Genomic DNA, 22460 nt, shown 5'->3' with positions numbered 1-22460 from the left:
TATTTATGTATTTTAAACTTCTAGAACTTATTGCAAAATGTCAAGAATCCTCAGAGGCAATAAAATTATGATCAATTTTTAACGAAATCTTTGTTTTCGTTTATAGTCCAGAGTAATAAGGATTTTCTCGGGACACTCAAAGATCCAGATAGCTGACTACTTTTTTAGTTATTTTTTGCACTCCATTCAAAAGCTAAATAGTTGACATAAAGTTACAAAATTCAGTTTTTTAGAACATTGAAAAACCTTCAAAATGCCGATTTTTTAAAGTTAAAAAGTTAATTTGTTGCTACGCAAAATGCAAAATAAGTGAAAATCGTTATTTGTTAATAACTTTTACTAAAACTACCTTAGAACTTTTGTGTTTCACCAAAAGTTGGGTATTGGCGTACTTAACAAACCTTCAAAATTTGAGACCGATCCATTAATTAGTTTAAGAGTTATTCTATTTGTTTATTGCAGAGACCTTTATTTTGCAATAAGATAAGACAGAAAATAAAGAAGATAGGGCAATTCTGAGTATGCCAAATGAAAGTAGAAGAGTGATAGTATCAAAATGTATTAAAAAAAATTAATATAGTCAAAAATCGTAATGCCAAATTTTTGAAATTTTGTAGTTTATAAACATTTAGAATAACTTTAAAAATGTTGTCTGTAGAAACAATCTTTTTATGTATTCGAAAAGACAGTATTTTAACACAAATTTTCAAATAAAAAATTTAGCCTGGGTTCATTTGGGACAAAGTTAGCCATATGTTTTTTTAATTCACAGTTAATTTGTTTATAATAATTAAGAAATCTCATAATGCCATTTTAAAGAAAGGGATTTGAATTTTTTCTTAAAAAATTTGCACAAACATTGTACCTTCACAGCACCCTCTACGATTTTTGAAAAATGTAGTTCAAACGATTACTAGGGGGAACCTACAAATCCACCGATTTAAAATACCGAAAAAGCAATTTCAAACAAATATAATTTTGTGTATCTCCGGATCAACTAAATGGATTTTGACCTTTCTTTTTTAATTTGTATATAATTTCTACGTACATTACAAATATGCAATTTGTTTATAAATTTATTAATTAATTGACTAATTTGTTTAAACAATTCTTGAAATAATATTTTTTTACAAAAATCTATTTTTTAAATCATAGTATCATTAATGATCATAGAAAAAGTTAAAGTACACTTTAATAAATAAATGATTTTTATAAGATAATTGAAGATAATTTATTTATTATTGAAGTATACCTTAACTTTTTCTATGATTAATAACGATAGTATGATAAATCATGGATTTTTGGGAAAAAATTATTTTTCCAAAAATTGTTTAAACAAATTAGACTGTTTATTAATTAATAAATGTCTAGAAAAATTGCATATTTGTAATGTACAGAAAAATTACTTACAAACTAAAAAAAGTACGATCAAAATATATTCAGTAGATCCCGAGATATAGAAAACGATAGTAGTTTTAAGTTGCCTTTTTTAGTTTTTGAACTCGTGCATTTGTCGGCTCCCAGCACCACCTTCACTTACCACGACTAGTTACCAATTGAACTACATTTTTAAAAATTCTTGTAAAATACCAGCTTTTCTAATATGTAAAATGGTTTTTTTCTACGGACAATATTTTTAAAGTTATCCTAAATGTTTATAAACTACAAAATTTCACAAATTTGGCATTAGGATTTTTGACTACAGTGCCGGCAAAAAAAATCTTTACATTGCCAAATAAATCACCAAATTTGAAGACAATTTGCATGCGTTCTGTCTGCGCTTGGAGGGGAGGGTAGGGGAGGGGGAAAGCGTACTTGCGACGGAAATTATCTGTAGTTTACGGACCGCTTGGCTTATTTAGGGTATTCTGCGCATTTGAACAGTAAACAGTTGGCTTTGTGCGCGTAGTCAGTGTTAAACTTCGTCTCATTTACCGCGTAAAGTTTGAGATCGTCAAATTTTAAATTGAACTGACAAATGTGGGTCGAAAGAAACTCACAAAAGAGGAGAAAGTTCGTGCTTTAACATTACTGGAGAAAGGGGACTCTGTAATAACCGTAGCACGTGATATTGGTGCTTCAAGAGAGGCTATTTATCAACTGAAACGTTGCAGCCGAACGTTTCAGTTGATAAATAGTCCCTCTTGAAGCACCAATATCACGTGCTACGGTAATTTCAGAGTCTCCTTTCTCCACTGATGTTAAAACATTAACCTTCTCCTCTTCTGTGAGTTTCTTTCGACCCATATTTGTCAGTTCAATTTAGAATTTGACGATCTCAAACTTTACGCGGTAAATGAGACGAAGTTTAACACTGACTACCCGCACAAAGCAAACCGTTTACAGTGCAAACGCGCAGAATACCCTAAATACGCCAAGCGGTCCGTAAACTGCAGATAATTGCCGTCGCAAGTACGCTATCCCCCTCCTCTAGCCTCCCCTCCAAGCGCAGACACAACGCATGCAAATTGTCTTCAAATTTGGTGATTTTTTTGGCAATGTAAAGATTTTTTTTGCCGGTACTGTATATTAGATAATTTTTTTATATTTTTTTAGTACATTTTGATAGCATCAGTTTTCTACTTTCATTTGGCATACGCAGAATTGTCCTATCTTCATTATTTTCTGTCTTATGTTATTGTAAAATAAAGGTAACTGGGATAAACAATTAGAATAACTCATAAACTAATTAATGGATCGGTCTCAAATTTTGTTAAGTACCTTAAATTAAAGCAGTTTGTTAAGTACCCCAATACCCAACTTTGGGTGAAACACTAAAGTTCTAAGGTAGTTTTAGTAAAAGTTATTAACAAATAACGATTTTCACTTAGTTTGCAGTTTGCGTAGCAACAAAATAACTTTTGAACTTTAAAAAATCGGCATTTTGAAGGTTTTTTAATGTTCTAAAAAATTAAATTTTGTAATTTTATGTCAACTATTTAGCTTTTGAATGGGGTGCAAAAAATCGAAAAAATCGCGATTTTTGCACTAAATTGTTAATAATTAAAAAACGGACGCGAATTCTATTCAGGAAACAGGTAGATTTTCTTCCTATAGGTCTACAATAACTAAAAAAGTAGTCAGCTACCTGGATCTTTGAGCGTCCCGAACATGGTATATTTCTAGCTTATTACCCTGGAGTATTATAAATTCGCAGTCTGTTCGTTCGTTTGTGCATGGCCGTCCCTGCAATACTTAAAGCCGACCTACCTGTGGATGGCTATGTAGTTTTGTCTCCTGAATCCAAATCTGGTGGATAACATTAATAACTGGGTAAGACACAGAAGAATAGAATGGAATGACCACATAAGCCGAATGACAACAAATGGGGTAGTCAGGACAGCGAGAGACGGTTCCCCAATAGGAAGACGATCAGTGGGAAGGCCACGAAAAAAATGGAATGACAACTTACTGGAGGCACATTGAAAAAACAGAGTCATGTCTATACAAAAAGAAGAAGAAGAATCCAAATCTGGAATTATCTTCCAGATAACCGACCTCAATTCAATGTGTTAATAAAAAGTGTATCATCATTTTTAATATCCATTATATACTTACGCTAAATAGTGATATTATTATACAAAAATATATTATTAAAGTAATATATAAATGATGTTTGCTAACCGTAAACAAAATTTCCGTTTCCGTTGTGGTAATGCTCGCATTTTCAGCTTGTTTTTTTTTTAATATTTAAATATAACTTTTTTATGTATCTCATAATCATTAGTGGCGTTAAGATTTTAATCAAATTATTACTAACCTGTAACAAAATATTTTGAAGAAAACAAAAGATTAGGGTGGAAATCATTGTACAAAAGCAGCTTAAACTACTATTTTTTCTTTCTCGAAACTCTTTATGCCCCTCAGGGGCGTCGGAGTTTTTATTCATCCTCTATCCATATCTTCCATTTCTTGTGGTCCTTTCTATAATCTAATTATAATCTTTCTATAATCTAATCAATTTCTATAATCTGATCGATCCATCTTTTCCTTGGCCTCCCTTTCCTTCTTTTACCATATCTTTTTGATTCCATCACCTGCTTTGGTAGTCTTCCTTGGTCCATTCTGTTAATGTGTCCATACCATTTTAATTTTCTTTTTTGGATCTTGGTTATTATCAATTCCTATTTCAGTCTTTGTCTAATATCTTCATTTCTTATTCTATCCAATTTCGTTTTTCCTGCTATTTTTCTCAGCTGTTTCATCTCCGCTGCTAGCGGACTACTATTTCTACACCAAAAATGCCTCTTCATCTTCTTTATACACACGTTATGATATTTTATTTTTGAAGTGAAAACTTCTTTAGGGACGTTGTGCGATTTTTGGATAGGGGAAAAAGCATTAAATTCGCGACCGTCATCGCTTATGCTATATATTATTTGTATGTATATATAAATTGTATAGAAGTATTTAAATTTAAAATAAGTGTAAAACCTATTTTAGGATGGGGAAAAAGGATTTATTTCGCGACCGTCATCTCTTCGGCGAAATAAATTTTGTACGTATCTATATTATGTGTATCGTGTATCTACACATAAATTGGATAGAAGTATTTAAATTTAAAATGAATGTAAATCCTATTTTTAGATGGGGAAAAAGGATTTATTTCGCGACCGTCATTTCTTCGGCGAAATAAATTTTGTACGTATGTATATGTATTGAAGTGAAAACTTCTTTAGGGACGTTGTGCACTTTTTGGATGGGAAAAAGTATTAAATTGGCGACCGTCATCGCTTCGAAGAAATACATTTTTGAAGTGAAAACTTCTTGAGGGTCGTTGTTCACTTTTTGGATGGGGAAAAAGTATTAAATTAGCGACCGTCATCGCTTCGACGAAATAAATTTTTGAAGTGAAAAGTTCTTTAGGGACGTTGTGCACTTTTTAGATGGAGAAAAAGTATTGAATTAGTGACCTTCATAGCGACCGTCTTCGCTTCGGCGAAATAAATTTTTGAAGTGAAAACTTCTTTAGGGACGTTGTGCACTTTTTGGATGGGGAAAATTATTAAATTAGCGACCGTCATCACTTCGACGAAATACATTTTTGAATTGGAAACTTCTTTAGGGACGTTGTGAACTTTTCGGATGGGAAAAAGTAATACATTAGCGACCGTCATCGCTTCGACGAAATAAATTTTTCAAGTGAAAACTTCTTTAGGGACGTTGTGTACTTTTTGGATGGGAGAAACTATTAAATTAGCGACCGTTATCGCGACCATCATCGCTTTGACGAAATATATATTTGAAGTGAGAACTATTCTTGAGGGACGTTGTGCACGTTTTGGTGGGGAAATAGTATTAAATTAACGACCGACATCGCTTCGACGAATTAAATTTTTTAATTGAAAATTTCTTTACGGACGTTGTGCACTTCTTGGATAGAGAAAAAGTATTGAATTTGCGACCGTTATCACTTCGCTGAAATAAATTTTGTACGTATATAAATTATGTATATGTATACATAAATAGCATAGGGCATACGCATGGCGTATATGATATAGGTATAGCACTTCTTTTTGGATGGGGAAAAAGCATTGAGCTCGTAATTTATCTACGATAAGAAGTTTTCACTTCTGTCGGCACTCCCACGAGTGCCTTCAATTTTTTTTAAATCGATGCATTAATAAATAAATGAGTAAACAAACTGGAAGGATTTCATTTTTATTTTTAATGCATAAAATCAGCTTTATTTTAGTTTATTGCATAATCTTGATATTTAAAGATGTTTTTCAGTTTATTAAATAGGAAAGGAATACTTGTTATACCGCTATATTTTTCAAACGGAAATTTTTTATAACGCTATTTTCCAATATGTTTGTTTTTTTATATTCATGAATCATTGAATGTAAATAAACAAAACAACCTTGAAATGCAAAATTATTGTACCTATATTGCTTGTTTTTATCTCTTTCTAAATATCTAACAGCTTACTAATGGTGTTTTGCATGCTATTTTTGTATTTCAAGTTTTAGTGGAAAAGTAATAATTATAAATGTTTTAAAAAAGATGATCACGTCACATTGTTTACAATCATTTAAAATACAATAGTTGCAGAAAGAAATCACGTATTCCAGTTTATAGTTGAATATAGAGAAAAGTTGAATGTAGACAATGAACTTAGCCTATTAACTAATAGTAAAAGATTAAGATTTTGGTGGTTAAATTTGGAGTTCATGTTGAAGGTATTGGATCCAAAACCACCAAGTCAACAAAATTTGTCATATGTACCACCCCGTCTGAACGCCAAATTAAACCCATAAAGTACAAACATGGAACACACCTTCTGTAAATTTGTTTTGTTTAGGTACCTACTTCTCATAAAGAGACACTGCCCATCTGAAATCCACCCAACATGTTTTCTGAACATAACGATTTTAACAAAAAATGATTATCCATTATCATTTATAAACAAGGAATTCCATAAGATTGAATAAAGGAGACAACTAGACAACAAAACACCAAAAACGATGCAGAAATGCTCATACGATAGGATTTAAAGATAACATCAATACCATATTATGTAAAAGACTTATCAGAAAAGTTAAAAAAGGATAGGTAATACATACGTCATAGCAATAATATTTAAAACAACAAACATGCAAACATGCCTGGGATAATGAGTATAGAGTCCAATGTGGAAAGATTCAACAAGAATCATGAAAGAAGTAGCCCTCATCTTATTAAATGAAGAAAAATATTTGACAAATACAGCAGAAAATATCAATAGATGTAGGAAGAGGTTACCAATACTCAAAGAGGAAGTTGGCAATAAGAATATACAACACTAACGAGTTAATAGCAGGTCATAGACAAATCATCTATAATTGACTACTACAATAAGAACAGAAAGACCAGAATTTGATATCAATCCGAGGCTACACCTTTCTAAATTTTATAATATCTTTCTGTATAAGAAGTATCCACTGCTAGTTATAAATAATATTTACAGGTTATGATCATTATTCATTATCTATAGGTACCTATTTAGAATTTTTTTGACAACTATTTCCGAATTGGAAGTAGAAACGTCTAAACAAATGTAAACTGTCATTCTCATTAAAATAAATTGTGGATTAATCCCATTTAAAACAATATTTAATTTGTTAACTTTTTCCGTGATAAGTTGTTAGCATAATGACTCATTTTACTTATTCAATATTTTTAATGATATGCCCGTCCAATTTCGAGGCTTTTGTTTGGTTCTATGAACGTTGATTCTTTTTACAGTTGGTAGGCTGCTAACCTTGCTCACCAACCCTCTTCTCAGAGGGCCATTTCTCCCTTCCTCGTCAGTCCTGACCTTGCCTTTCACTGTGATTGGTGATTGGTTACCCAATCTCCAGAAAGATTGCTCAGGTTTTCCAGGGTTCACTCGGCATATCATTAAGAGACAGACAAAGCAACAGAAGTATACGCGAACAATGGCAAATTCAAAATATTAACAGGATAAAACCAAGAAAAAAAAAACTGGAACGAACATGTAAACCGAGTGGGACCAAATAGGTTAGCAAACATCTGTAAAAACAATAAGCTGTCTAGCAGAAGACCCGTTGGAAGGCCGCCGAAAAGGTGGAAAGACAATGTACAGTTAACAATAACTGAAACAGAATAAGAGGCAGACAAACAGGAGTAATCCTAGTTGCACGAAGAAAAAGAAAAATATTTTTAAAATGTATTGTTTCCCAAACAGTGATTATATTATCCTTCTAGATTTATGTACCGGGTGTCCCAATAAGAATGGCTCTCGGCCATATTTCAGGGACCGTTTATAGTACAGCTTTGAGAAAAAAATATTTATAACAAACGTTGCCTCGAGAAAAGTCCGGAAATTATTTTCATAATTATAGGTCCACCGCTGAGGGCGTAATTAAATATCAAAAATTAAAAAATCAAAATTTTACAAAATTTACCTAATGAAAGGGAACTGGAAATCCAATCATCGTATTCTTCATAAAATTAATCGCATATATTATTTCACAAGTTTAAGTCTAAATTTGCAAATAAGAGATAGGGGTGAGTGGGAACCTTCTTATGAAAAAATGGCTGGTTCTGCTAAATCCAATTTTGAAGTTATACTTCTTTAGGCGCGATTGAGATTGAGGGTGAATTTATATTGATCTGCGCGCATGCGCACACCGACAGTTTGGTATTAGTCTTTATACGGGCTCTAATTGGGTGTTGAAATAATCTGTCAATAATTGTTCAATATGGAGGTTATCGGTAAACAAAAATGTTGTATATTAGTTTTTATTGTTGTGAGGACAGAAATAAAATCAAATTTATAATTATAGTGACTTTTTAAATAGTTTTGAAAAGCCACAGGTACGTAATTCTAAATGTTTCAGTTGTATTCCAATAAAAAATTATCTTCTTACCTATTTGGAAAATGTAAAAAAAATAATGTACTTACCTAGTACTTGCTATGCTATACCCCTAGTAGGCAATGCTTTAATTTACATAATCTTATTTATTTATGTATTATTCTTTATTTATGTCTTTATTTATGTATTATTAATAGATTCTAGAAGTTTGACTGGTTTATAATGATTAATTTCTAAAAAACTGGAGTTCAAAGCGAATAATGAATTTTTGTAGTTTGGTAAAACATGCCATTTTCTTCAGAATAGAAAGATTAGCATCAGAGATACGAAAAAATGTTTAAATATGAAATTGTAGATTATTTCATTCCCAAGAACTTGGTTTGAAAAAAAATGTTTCTACGGCACAAATTAAGTGAATCGTAAATGAGTACCTATATCGACAAACATTTTTTCTTAGATATAAAACTCACACTTTCGATAGCGAATAAATCGAAAACTATTAATTTTATCAAAAAAATGTATAGAACATTTTTTTGCTTAGAATGAATGTTTTTATCAACTTTTGCGGTCAAAATATAATAAAAAATTTCCACCCCCGAGATGGGGTGGCAACCACCCCCATGGTGAAAGCGTTTTTCGGCATCATATAGATTTTGATTCTTGGACTATCCACTACCCATTCTCAAATTTTCAAGCAAATCGATCCATTCTGTAAAAATTACGAGGTGAAAAGCTTCAGTTCCTGGACTATATATAAACCGCCACCGATTGGATCGCTGAGGCGCACCGTTGCACGGTCCGGGAGCGCGAACGTATACACTATATGAAGCAGTTGCAGGAGCGCGGAGCGCAAGAGGAGCACCAACATAGTGAATACGTGCCTGAAGAGTCACCGAACACAGCATCCAAGCGCTCTTTGAAACTACGATCTTACATTAGTAACTGGTATTTCTCTTGAGATAGTGGCGCCATCAGGCGGTGAGGCTAAGTACTTATCTGACTGCCTACTATATGTTAATCTTTTCATTGTCTATGTCTTAGCCACTGTTTTGAATTTTGGTTCCATTCGCCATAGTTTATCTGCTTTGTCTGATATCATGGATTACATCGTCTGCATAACATTTTTTTTAATTATATTCGGTTCAGCTTATATCTTTGTCCTTTCTTTTTAATTTTTTAATTGATTGAAAAAAGTTGAATAATAATTTGTTATTAATCAAAAAATATATTAAATTAGTTTTTTTTTCTGAATAAATCATAAACTAATTTAAATATTTTTGTTTTAGGTAATACATTTTCTCATCGACCAAGAAGCAAAGTTCTTATCCCTGCAAGACCGATACCGCCTCCATTAGTACCAGTAGCACCCATAATTTACCCTACGACAATTCCCAAGAATAAGAAGAAACACAAACATGTAGAGGAACCTATTTACATGCCAAGCAATAGAGCCTTAAGTCCAGTAGCTAGTTATCAACCAGTTAATTTTCCTCACGAGGCCTACTTAATGCAGCACTACGCCACTATGGAATCACAAGGAAAGCAGAAAAGTAAAAATAAAGAGAAAAACATGGAGAAGGCAAAAATGAATAAGAAATTAGCACAGAGTATGAATGGATTGGATGACCCTAATTTAGATAATGACGAAAGTCCTTTTAATACAGGAATATATAAGAAGAAAGGTCATCTCAACGAAAGGGCATTTTCTTATTCTATTAGGCAGGAGCATAGAAGTAGAAGTTACGGAAGCTTGGCAAACTTAAAATTTGCTACCCCTATTCCCAATGGACATGATGTAAGTATTTGTACAAAATTTTTTTATGAGTAAAGTCCGAATATGATATAACCCGTGTATTTATATATAGGGTGTCCCAAAAGTAGGGGAACGGTCGAATATTTCGCGAACTAAACATCGGATCGAAAAACTGAAAAATATGTGTTTAATCATTTTCAAAAATCTATCCAATGACACCAAACACCAACCCCCACTACACCCCCTGAAGGTGGGGTGGGGGGTAACTTTAAAATCTCAAATGGAAACCCCTAGTTTTTCTTGCAGATTTGGATTCGTTACGTAAAAGTAAGCAACTTTTATTCAAGACTTTTTCGAACTGTGGATAGATGGCGCTTCAATTGGAAAAAACCATTTTTCCTGATACCATAGGTAAATTATAGAAACGGTCTAATATCTCGAGAAATACACTTCAAAATGAGAAAACAAAAAAGAGGTTTTTAATAGTTTTCGAAAACCTATCGATAAACACCAAACATGACCCTCTAACCCACCCCCTGGAGATAGGGTGGGGGATAAATTTAAAATCTTAAATAGCAACCCCAATTTTTATTGCAGATTCGAATTCGTCATGAAAAATTAAACAACATTTATTCGAAACATTTTTTAAAATTGCTGATAGATGGCGCTGATAAATCGTATTTTTCCAATTAAAGCGCCATATATCAACAATTCTAAAAAATGTTTCGAATAAATGTTGCTTAATTTTTCATTACGAATCCGAATCTGTAATAAAAAGTGGGGGTTGCTATTTAAGATTTTAAAGTTACCCCCCACCCCACCTCCAGGGGGTGAGTTGGAGGGTCATGTTTAGTGTTATTCGATAGGTTTTCGAAAAGTATTAAAAACTCTTTTTTTGGTTTCTCATTATTTGGAAGTGTATTTCTCGAGATATTGGACCGTTTGTATAATTTACCTATGGTATCAGGATAAATGGTTTTTCCCAATTATAGCGCCATCTATCCACAGTTCGAAAAAATGTCTTGAATAAAAGTTGCTTACTTTTACGCAACGAATCCAAATCTGCAAGAAAAACTAGGGGTTTCCATTTGAGATTTTAAAGTTACCCCCCACCCCACCTCCAGGGGGTGTAGTGGGGGTTGGTGTTTGGTGTCATTGGATAGATTTTTGAAAATGATTAAACACGTATTTTTCAGTTTTTCGATCCGATGTTTATTTCGCGAAATATTCGACCGTTCCACTACTTTTGGGACACTCTGTATATTATATTCCATAATAAACAATAGATTCCATTATGTATATTAATTTTATTAATACGATATTATACTTTAGGTTGAAGATAGAGAAGATATAAAAAAAGAAAGGGAAATAATGCAAATGGTACACGATTTGGATCTTTCCGGGGAGGTGTTGGAAAGATCTGAAGTTCCACGAGGTATGTACGAAGCCAGAGCCGTTCCACCCAGTCCTGTGATTGTGTCTGGTTCGCAAATGAATGGTAGAGGTCATTGGAGATAAAAACTAGGTAAGGTATACCTATTATTCAAGATTAAACAGAATTTTACAAACGACCCCCGCACTTTTCTTCTAAACTTTACAGAGAGGTGGCTTTGGTCATGCTGACCAAAAATTCTCAATGCTCTAAGACTCAGAAATCAATAATTTCTCAGTTACAGAGCTTTAAATTGTCGGATTTTAGGCCATTTGAATAATACATATACGTTTGAATAATATAGTTGGTGTTAGTAAATAAGTGCGAGAAAGAGGGTGATTTCACATGAAAAAATACAGTTTGCTATATAAATGTATGTCTGCAAATACTTCGTTTTCCGACATACGGAGTGTTAAAATTTTTCTTAGAAACTGACGATTTGTTCATTGCTCTAAAACCGGTTGAGATGTGCAAATGATTTGTAGTTAAGTATATTTCCATTGAGATAATTTAAAAAAAGAATGTGTGTGTACTTTGTACGCACGTAAGAAGTTACACTTCTATTATATAATTTCAACGAAATTAATATACTTTAAACAGTTTATTTATATTTTATTTAAATATTAAATTAATTTTAATACTTAACTACTTTTCAAAAAAATTTTATTAAAACAGTATCAAAAATTAAAAAAATAAAAGAATAAAACACACAGAAACACATTGAAAAATGCCACAAATGATTTCTGAACAATAATTGTCGGAAAATTTTTTAACTAAATACGTATTTTCTGAAAAAAAAAATATAATAAATGTAACAATCATAAAATGTATAAAAACACTAAAAAATAAAAGTTTCTATTGGGGTTCGAACCCGCTTATGTTTGCGCAGTTAGTATTGGACTTCATTCATCTTACACTTCTACCCATGGAGACACCTGCATCATGTGGGAAGATCGACGAACTAAACGGTTTAAACTTTTGACAGTTTTGAATTTAACCAAATTATTTTGATTTTTGTAGAATATTGAAATATTGAGATATTAAAATACAACAAAACATAGAGTAAGAAAACAAGGTATTAGGTGAATATTGACAGAAATTTTGATGGTAATCAAATTATGTAAATCAAAGCATTACATGCTATTTTGATAGGTTCATTTTAAATTTTCCAAATAGTACCTATGTAATTTTATTAGGATACTGAAACATTTACAATTATTTAAAAAGTCACTACTATTATAAAATTGCTTTTTTCTGCCATAACAACAATAAAAACTAATATACACAAGATTTGTTGATCCATAGTCTCCAACAATTATTAACAGATGATTTTAACACCCAATAAGATCCCGTATAACGTCTGAGCGACTAAATATACTGTCATATACAGCGTGTCTACTTAAGTTGGAAACATATGGGAAACTTTTTTGTTATTTATTTTACGAAAAAAAGTTATTCTTTATAAAAAGTTCTGCTTGCTCTAAAACCTAAGATTCAATCATCAGATATCAAATTTTGTCAATATTATACGAGGTATGTCAAAAAATATGAATTTCGTTCAAGAGTAAAGTACCTTTATTTCTCTCAATATCGAAAATTATTATTATGAAAAGTTGTTTGGAAATAAAAACTAAGATCAAATATGCAATTACATGCTTCTAATTGGAAAAAATATTTTCCAAATTTTTCTCAAATTTATTGATACTAACTTCGTTTTTATTTATTACACATACGATAACTCTTTTAATATTACTTTTACGAAAAAAGGTATTCTTTATAAAAAGCTCTGTATGTCCTAAGACCGAAGATGCAACCATCAGATATCACATTTTATTAATTTTATACGAGGTATATAAAAAAATATGAATTTCACTCAAGAGTAAAGTACCTTTATTTTTCACAATATTGAAAACGGTTATTAAAAAAGTTGTTTAGAATTAAAAACTATGTTTCAATATGCAATTACATTCTTCTAATTGAAATATTGTGAAATATAAAGGTACTATAATCTTGAGCGAATTTCATATTTTTTGACACACCTCGTATAAAATTAATAAATGTTGATATATCATGGTTGTGCCTTAGATTTTAGACCATGCAAAGCTTTTTATGAAGAATAACTTTTTTTCGTAAAATGAATAATAAACCAGTTATCATATTTGTAATAATTAAAAACGATGTTGGGTATCCATAAATTTGAGAAAAAAAAACTTTTTTTTCAATTAGAAGCATGTAATTGCATATTTGATCTTAGTTTTTAATTCCAAACAACTTTTTATCGTAAGAATTTTCGATATTGAGAGAAATAAAGGTACTTTACCCTTGACCGAAATTCATATATTTTGACATACCTCGTATAATATTAAGAAAATTTGATATCTAATGATTCAATCTTAGGTTTTGGGGCATGCAGAGCTTTTTATAAAGAATAACTTTTTTTCGTAAAATTAATAATAAAAAAGTTTTCCATATGTTTCCAACTTAAGTAGACACGCTGTATATAACGATAATTATTGACTAATATACTGTCGGTGTGCGCATGCGCCAGGGAATGTGAAAATTCACCCTCGTGCCGGCCTAAAGAAGTATAACTTCAATAAGTATTATTTTTGTGTTCCTCATTCAATTTATGACAAATAAACTTTCTTTCCTTTTTTTCATATGGGCACTGTTTTTGTGCAAGAAAACTAAGACATATTAATGCGTTTTTTAACTCCTTTAATAAAAATTGTCTATACCTCGTTTTCAAACTAGGAGGATTAATTCAAATTTATAACGCCATAATGCTTGTTTGCAATTGGTACATTCGCCGGCAAGTTTACTCTACTAAATTATAAAATTTTGACACTATTGACATTTATGAAATTTCGACACTATTGGCCTTTAAATTCTGCGTTTTAGATTTTTAGTCTGCATTTATATAAAAAAAAACAGTTGTTTTTAGAACGAAAACAACTTTTAGTTCTTTTTCATATCCAACGTGTGCAAGCTTTACTTCCTAGATACTTTTTTCTGTCTATTTTTTGTCAATAGATTCTTCATCAAATAGCTCAAATTCCAATTTTTTAGATGGCATTTTGTTTACTGACAAGGCTACTTTAAGACGACATTGTATAAGAAATTTCTATAATGATCACTCATGGGCTGAGGAAAATCCACATGGAATCTTTGAAGTTTATTTTCAGGATAAGGTTTCAGTAAATTTAGAGATAACTCACTTTAGCGATTACATTCGTGTCTAAGAACAGACGAACCTTACCTTCGTTTTATACAGGAAGAAGTACTTACTTATTCTTTTTGAAGAATTTCCTCTACAGCTGAGACAATTATGGGTAATGCATATGATGATGCATCAGTCATTTTAGCATTAATGTACGTAATCACTTATATACAATATGTCCAAATCGTTGGATATATAGGGGAGATACGAAGCATCGGCCTGCTTAATCGCCGTGCAACAAACTTTGAAATGTTGTTAATTTAACTTATTTATCTAGCTTTATTTGGCTCTTTTCGACTAAATTTATATCTTTATTTATTTATTAAAATAACTTAGACTAAATTAATAGACTAATAATTGTAACTTATTTTGTTTTTAATAAAATATTTTTGTTAATTAACAACTATTTGAAATCTTTTTGGCTATTTTAATAACGTTTGAATAAATATTTCATTTGATTTATTTTATCTGAGAAAACGTAATTTAATATTTATAAGACATAGATATTTAATTGTCTTGAATTTTTTTAATCGTTTTTTTTTTCTATTATTTTAGATAACAAAGGGATCCTCATTTTGTAACATACCGATTGGAAAACAACTCAACGCTAACGTTCATGTATAATATTATAAAATATTTTGATTAATAAATATAAAGCGGAAGCCCCAGTGGAATAATTCGAAACATATTGAAGCAGAAGGACAAAACATGGAATGAAGCGAAAAAAGTGGCAGAAAAGGGGAACGACTGGAAATAGTACATACTACTTTATAAATAGTACGTAGACATAATTTATATCCCTACCAAAAGGGGATTTTTATATATGTATGTATATAAATAATCCTGTAATTTTAAAATTAGAGGCATCTAAATAATAAGAAAGTCTAACCAGTCTATAAACCACGGCAAAGTAAGTTTTCTTACCATTTGTTTGAATTGAAGCGTAGAACAGAACATTGTTATATTCGTTTCTAAGTATTAAAGAATAGCTATAATTTATTATATATTTTAAATTACACGAATTCAAGAGACTGCATAAAGGTGCGTACATACATGCAACAAAACTTCATATCGTAACACCGTCGCGTAGCAAGTCTGGACCGCATTTCGTAACAGCGTAACACCGTAACATAGTAACATCGTGGCGTCCCATCAGTTGTCGGTATTTTGCTGCTGCATCAAAGGAACGTTGAGCGCCGATATTGCACGACTTGTTTGCAAGTTTGGAGGTTTCATTTATTCAGTTGACATAGTTGTTATTATGGAGTAGAATATACCATTGAGTATGGAGTAGGAAGAATATAACATTGCTTCTAAATATAGTTACCTACCAAAATAAAAAATTTTTGTGGGATCCAAAACATCCGAAATATTATAATAAAATAAAAAAGCATAGTGCTTGGGAAGAATTTGCTGCAGAATTTCGAACAACAGTAGATGCGTGTACAAAAATTAATGTTTTAATTCAGATGGAACACCAGTATTGTTCTGGTTGTAGGTTACGCGACGATGTATTGATATGCTATATTTTCTGACACGACGTATTTTTGATGCATAACAAAAAAGTGTTGTGCGACGGTGTTACGTTACGAAATTTTGTTGCATGTCTGTCCCCACCTTAAGATTTAACATAATTCATTCACTTGGGTCGTCGTAGTGTTTTGTTATATACATAACCTCAAGGAAGCATCGAATAAAAGTCTATTATTTTTATTTATGTGGTCATGATATTCGATGACCAAACTTTGAACACAACCAGCGCAAAAGAGGCCAAAGTTTTTGCAGAAGCAACTTATTAACGCTTGTTTAGTTTTTGTTTCTGGCATATATGCCAACTCAATTGTTTTATCTTGAATCTGGGTTTCTTGGCAGATGTTTATTTCTATTTAAGTAAAATTATTGATAAGAAAAATATAAACGTTTAAAGAAAATTGATTCTTAGCGCTAAACTACATTTAGACAAAAATATTCAATAAATTAATTAACAGAAAATATTACATTTCTGCAACAACCCGAACCACTGTCTAAACAAGCCCAGTTTTTTTATTTAGAATTTAGAGAAAATGACTTATGTACATAAAGTTTTATAATACTACACTTAAAATTATTTTATTTTGTAAAATATAATGTATGTATTTCGAATTTGCTCAAGTTAACGATTTGTATTAGTTTCAATATTTAAAGTTTACTTTAAGGTTTGTATTGTACTTTATTAAGTTTTAAACTGCAAATAGCCACTACAATAATGTAATTATTTAATTGATACGATTCAAATTGTACCTAATTTAATGTTAAAAACCATTTTACAATTTTGCTATATATCATAATATATAATATAAAACATTAATACAATTATTACATTTCATTGAATTCAAACAGTTTTGTGGATGAATATATATTAATTTATCGTATTACCTATATTCTAGAAACATTGTTAGTTTATAAATTGTAGGGCTTCTGTGAACTATTATAAAAGGTTCAAAATTAAGGAATAAATTATTTTTTTCTAGAATAAGCCACTTTGGAAAAAAATCCTTTAACAGGTGGATTTTTATTTTTTGAGTTATTATTTTTTGGCATAATTATTCATACAGGGTGTCCAAAATAATTTGTTTTGAATTCAATTATTTGACACAAAAAGAAGAATGTTATTGAAGATGAATTTATTTAATTCAAAATACAATTTACTGCTGTCAGAAAACAGAAAAAAATGTTTATTTGACAAATAAACCCACCTATCTCTTGGTAGTTTAAACATTTAATTTAAGCGAAAAGCAATGTTTATTTGTCAAATTTTTTTTTCTGTTTTCATGTATTTTGAATTAAGTAAATTAAATACCTACATTCTTCTTTTGTGTCCATTATTATTAAAAAATAGTTTTTTTACACCTTATATTAATAATTATGATAATGTTTATATTACTGAATAGAGAATTGCATAAACTTTCAAATAAGCAGGCACACGATCCCTATTCTCATTTAAAATAATCATCGATTACGTCATCGCGCCCAGACGGATGACATCACTATTATGGCATAGATGACAAAAAATCATAATTTACAAATAAAAATCGACGTCTCGGGATTTGTCATTAAAGTGGCCTATTCTCGAAAAAATGAATTTATTCCATAATTTTGAACCTCTCTGTATAAAAGCAAGTAGATGAACTTATAAATTATTATCAGAAGAGATGAACCAGATAAACAAATTTAATAACATTCCTTTTTAAAAATTAAAAAATTTAAAAAATATTTTATATATAAGTAAATTATTTTTTATTAAAGAATATATTTCCAAAAAATATATTAAGTAATTATTGTAACTTTATTCTTCCAACATGTATATAGACTTTTAATTGATTTATAAGGATTTAGCAAAATATTTTATTGGGATTTTAATTATATAGTCAAATATATATTATATAGTATATACTAAGTCAGACCGTTTTAACTATGTCTATGTAAAATATACAGCTAAAAAGGTATATTTGTATATTAAGATCGCATTTAGAAGTAAATATTTTTTATAAAAAAATGCCACCAAATTTAGAACCAATTTTATACATTACGTATGATATTATATTCTATACAGTGCAAATTACGTGAAACTGTAACGTTAGTATTTTAAATAACTGTTAACATGAAGTAAAAACTCCTTTTTGTAATTGGTATAATTTTAATAATTCAGAATTAAAATTCTAAAAATCCAAATGGTTACATAAGTGTTTAGAACGTTTTCGGACTTCCTCAGTCCATCCTCTTAAACACTGTTTGGATCTTGTGTTATTTAGCAAGTAAAATAAGTTCACTGAGGATGGACTGATAAGTCCGAAAACGTTCTGAACACTTATGTAATCCATTTAGATTTTTAAATTTTATTCTTAATTAAAATTACCAAATACAAAAAGAAGTTTTTACTTCATGTTGAACATAGGCCTCCTGTAATTTCTTCCAGTTTTGTCGATCTTGGGCTTCCTGCAACCAATTCCCAGCAATCCTTTTGACGTCGTCTCTCCATCGTGTAGGTGGTCTACCTCTACTTCTGTCTGTTCGTGGTCTCCACACTGTAATTTTTTGGGTCCACCTTCGGTCCTTCATTCTGGCTACATGGCCCGCCCAATTCCACTTCAGCCATGCTACTCGCTCTATGATATCTGTGACGCCTGTCCCTTCTTATTTCCTCGTTGTTTCTAACCCTGTCTCTGAGAGTCAGTCCAAGTAGTGACCGTTCCAATCTTCTTTGGGCCACTCTAAGTTTGATTGCAGTGATCTGGGTTAAAGATAATGTTTCGGCGCCGTAAGTCATGACTGGAAGCACACATTGATCGATCGTCTTTTTTTTCAAATAATTTGGCATGTTGCTCTTGAAGGTGTCTGCTAGAGCTCCATATCCCAAGGTGATCCTTCTTTGTAATTCGGCAGTTATCCCTGGCTATTTGTATTTCATGCTCTAAGTATTTATATTTATGGACCAACGCTCTTTTGTTGAAGTTAACTTTTGGATTTTCGCTTGGTACTAGGTTTGTCATGTATTGTGTCTTTCCAAAATTAATGTTTAAACCAGCTTTTTTACAGGCAGCATCTAACTCAGTAAGGATAGTTCTAATCTCTTTTTAAGTTGTCTGTTATAAGAACTATGTCGTCTGCGAATCGTAGGTGGGAAAACCTTTCACCGTCGACATTTATTCCTTTGGCGTCCCATTCCAATTGTTTGAAAGCATGTTCAAGTACTGCCGTAAAGAGTTTGGGAGATACCGTGTCTCCCTGTCTAATTTCGCTTTTCCTTCATGTTAAAAGTTATTTAACTCTGTGGTACATAGCCAACTCCCGTTTTAATTAGTATTTTAGTTTTTTCTTATTCGGTAGTGTTTGTTTTAATTGGTATATGGTAAAATTTTAATGTATTTTATTTTGATTGTGACTTTAAGCTTAGAAATTTTACCACCAATTATGGAAAATAACACATAATTTTTATTTAGCTAGTTAAATCTTCAACAAAATATTTACCGATAAATAAATTAGATTTTAAGCTACAATACGTACACTCAGAAAAATGAAAGATTACCCATGAACGATCACATCAATCACATATTTTGTATTTGCTGTCTTTTTTCATAAATAGCAAAACGAGAGAGAGGGATTATTATTAATAATCTGAATAATATGTGATTGATATGATCGTTCATGGGTAATCTTTCATTTTTCCGACTGTATATTACATATACCTACATATTATGCGTTGATTACCTTTTAGCTGTATTATCTTTTTAAGTATGCACCTACTAACAAGATATTTTTTTATATTCGAGTGTTATATTAAGTGCCATTAAATTTACTAAATAAATTTTTTTATTGGTATAATTTAAAATAGGCATGTTTAAGCTAATTTTGTACGTTGGCAATTTTAATATTTTGTTTTGTAATAAGTTATATATGTAAATAAAATATCTATAGATAAATTTGATTATAGGCTCATTTATTTTGATTTAGTAACAACCTCGGGGATGCAAAAAACTAAACTGATTTTGTGATATATCGATCATGCGACGGGCTCTCGGTCTATCATGAGGAGATGAAACGGGAAGTGCATGCGCCGGAGAATTTATTACACACACGCAGCGAACTGACTTTTCATTTTTAGCATATTCAATATCGCTGTTATTGTTAACATGTAATTAATTATTACGTCATATGTAAACTAAATAAACGAGTAGTGTTTCCAAAATACTGTTGTATTAAATATATTAGGTCAACCCAGGCTCAATACATAAAACTGGCGACGAGGATGGGATACGTGGATTACAACAAAATTAAGTGCTTTATTCATCCCGGTGATAAATAATAAGATAAAGTTTAGACAAGATGGCAGCTTACAGCAACAGAAAATTTCAATGTTAGTGAACCAAAAAATTGGGACTCCTACGTGGAACGAATTTCTTCTTGACGGCCAATAATATTACGGACCTGGAGAAGAAAAGAGCCACATTTATGAGTCTGTGTGGGGCAAATACTTATGAAATTATAAGGTCTTTGGTTGCACCAGCAAAAGTTAGTGATTTGAGCTACGAAAAGATCACTGAGGAGTTGAAAAAACATTTTGCGGCAAAAACGTCTGAAATTGTCTGCAGGTTCAAGTTTTATAGGCGAAATCAGCAGACTGGTGAAACAATTTCTGTGTATCTAAAAGAATTGCGAAAATTGACAGAACCACGTGGTTTCGGAACTGACCTGGACACAATGCTACGCAATAGATTAGTTTGCGGCATTTCGGATGAGCCCTTGCAGCAAAAGTTGCTCGCCACAGAAAAGTTAAAACTTAAAGACGCACAAGACATGTACCTAGCACACGAGGTGGCTGTTCAAAGTTTGCAGGTGTTACGAGAAAGTGAGGTGAACGCAGTAGGTTTTCGTAAAAATCAGTCAGGACAATTAAAACAAAAATCAGCTGATCGCGAACGTAAAAGTGTTTTCGGTGCGAAAAGGAACATTCCCCTGAACATTGTGAACACATTAAATCAACCTGTACATATTGCAGGAAAATTGGACCTATTGAAATAGCTTGTTTTGGTAAAAAGAAAGACCAAAATCAAAGACGCAAAGTGCATTAGACTACCGAAGGATCGACGACCAATACCGAGTCGGTTTCGGGAAATACTCAAAGTGTTTGTTATCAAAGTAGTGAATATAATTATTCGTTATTTAACGTGACGTCTGATAGTATTACCGGTAAATATTTAGTAGACGTGCTATTCAATGACAAAAATGTGAAAATGGAGGTTGATTTGGACGCAAGTTTCTCAGTGATTAGCAAATCAACCTACCATAAAATGTTTAGTGAAGATCGACCTAAATTAAATCAATCCAGTGTTATTCTGCGAGATTATCAAAACACAGTGATACCCACACTGGGTGAGTGTCTAGTGGAGGTAAAAAGAGGTAAACGATCAACGAAACTTCCTCTTATAGTCACGGAAGGCAACCGCGCCAGTCTACTGTGCAGAAACTGGTTTGATAGGTTAGGATTAACCATAGCAGGGCTAAGTCAGATTTTATCCATTATTAATTATCCAGAAGAATACCCAGATATATTTAACACAGATTTGGGATCTTACCGGGATCCGTTTGCAAAGAAAACGGAGAGGTTCGGATCAGCGGCGATTACAAATCTACTTTGAACTTAGCACTAAATCCAGAACCTTATTCAGTGCCAGCGGTACAGAGTATCTTATCCACACTTGCGAGTGCCAGGAGTCTAGAAATATACCAAAAAAGGCTCCAATCCATCCTTGGGAGTGGGCCAGAGCTCCATGGACAAGGATACACCTCGATTTTGCCGGTCCATTTAAAGGAAAAATGTTTCTGATAATCATAGACTCATATTCAAAGTGGTTGGAGGTAAAAATCGTTCCAAATACCTCTAGTGCTGTGGCCATAGACATTTTACGCGGTTTATTTGTCACTCATGGCATCCCAGATGTTGTCGTATCTGATAACTGAACTAGTTTTACGTCGGCTGAGTTCCAAGATTTTTTAAACAAAAACCTTATTAGACAAGCATTGGTTGCACCGTACCATCCAAGTTGTAATGGGCAAGCGGAACGCATGGTACAAAATGTAAAAAATGCACTCAATAAAATGACAGATAGCAATGAACAAACCAACATACAAGTAGCATTGCACAGGTATCTCCTTACTCAGCCCATTACACCCCATTGTGCAACAGGGAGATGCCCA

General features: G+C 31.7%; 1 protein-coding gene across 1 annotated transcript in view; it reads left to right on the top strand.

The window, feature by feature from the left end:
* LOC114335866 (uncharacterized) overlaps positions 1-20190 on the top strand; it is a 128688-nt gene extending 108498 nt beyond the window's left edge. The window contains exons 6-8 of the mRNA XM_028286153.2: positions 9608-10116; positions 11407-11599; positions 15282-20190. Coding sequence (XP_028141954.1) covers positions 9608-10116; positions 11407-11592 — 695 coding nt within the window. The 3' untranslated portion in view covers positions 11593-11599; positions 15282-20190. The remainder of the gene's footprint in view (positions 1-9607; positions 10117-11406; positions 11600-15281) is intronic.
* Positions 20191-22460: the final 2270 nt, after the last annotated feature.

Source organism: Diabrotica virgifera, chromosome 2 (genome assembly GCF_917563875.1).
Source record: "Diabrotica virgifera virgifera chromosome 2, PGI_DIABVI_V3a".
Taxonomy (NCBI): domain Eukaryota; kingdom Metazoa; phylum Arthropoda; class Insecta; order Coleoptera; family Chrysomelidae; genus Diabrotica; species Diabrotica virgifera.
Note: the sequence above shows the minus strand (reverse complement) of the source record. Positions and strands in the feature narration are given on the sequence as shown.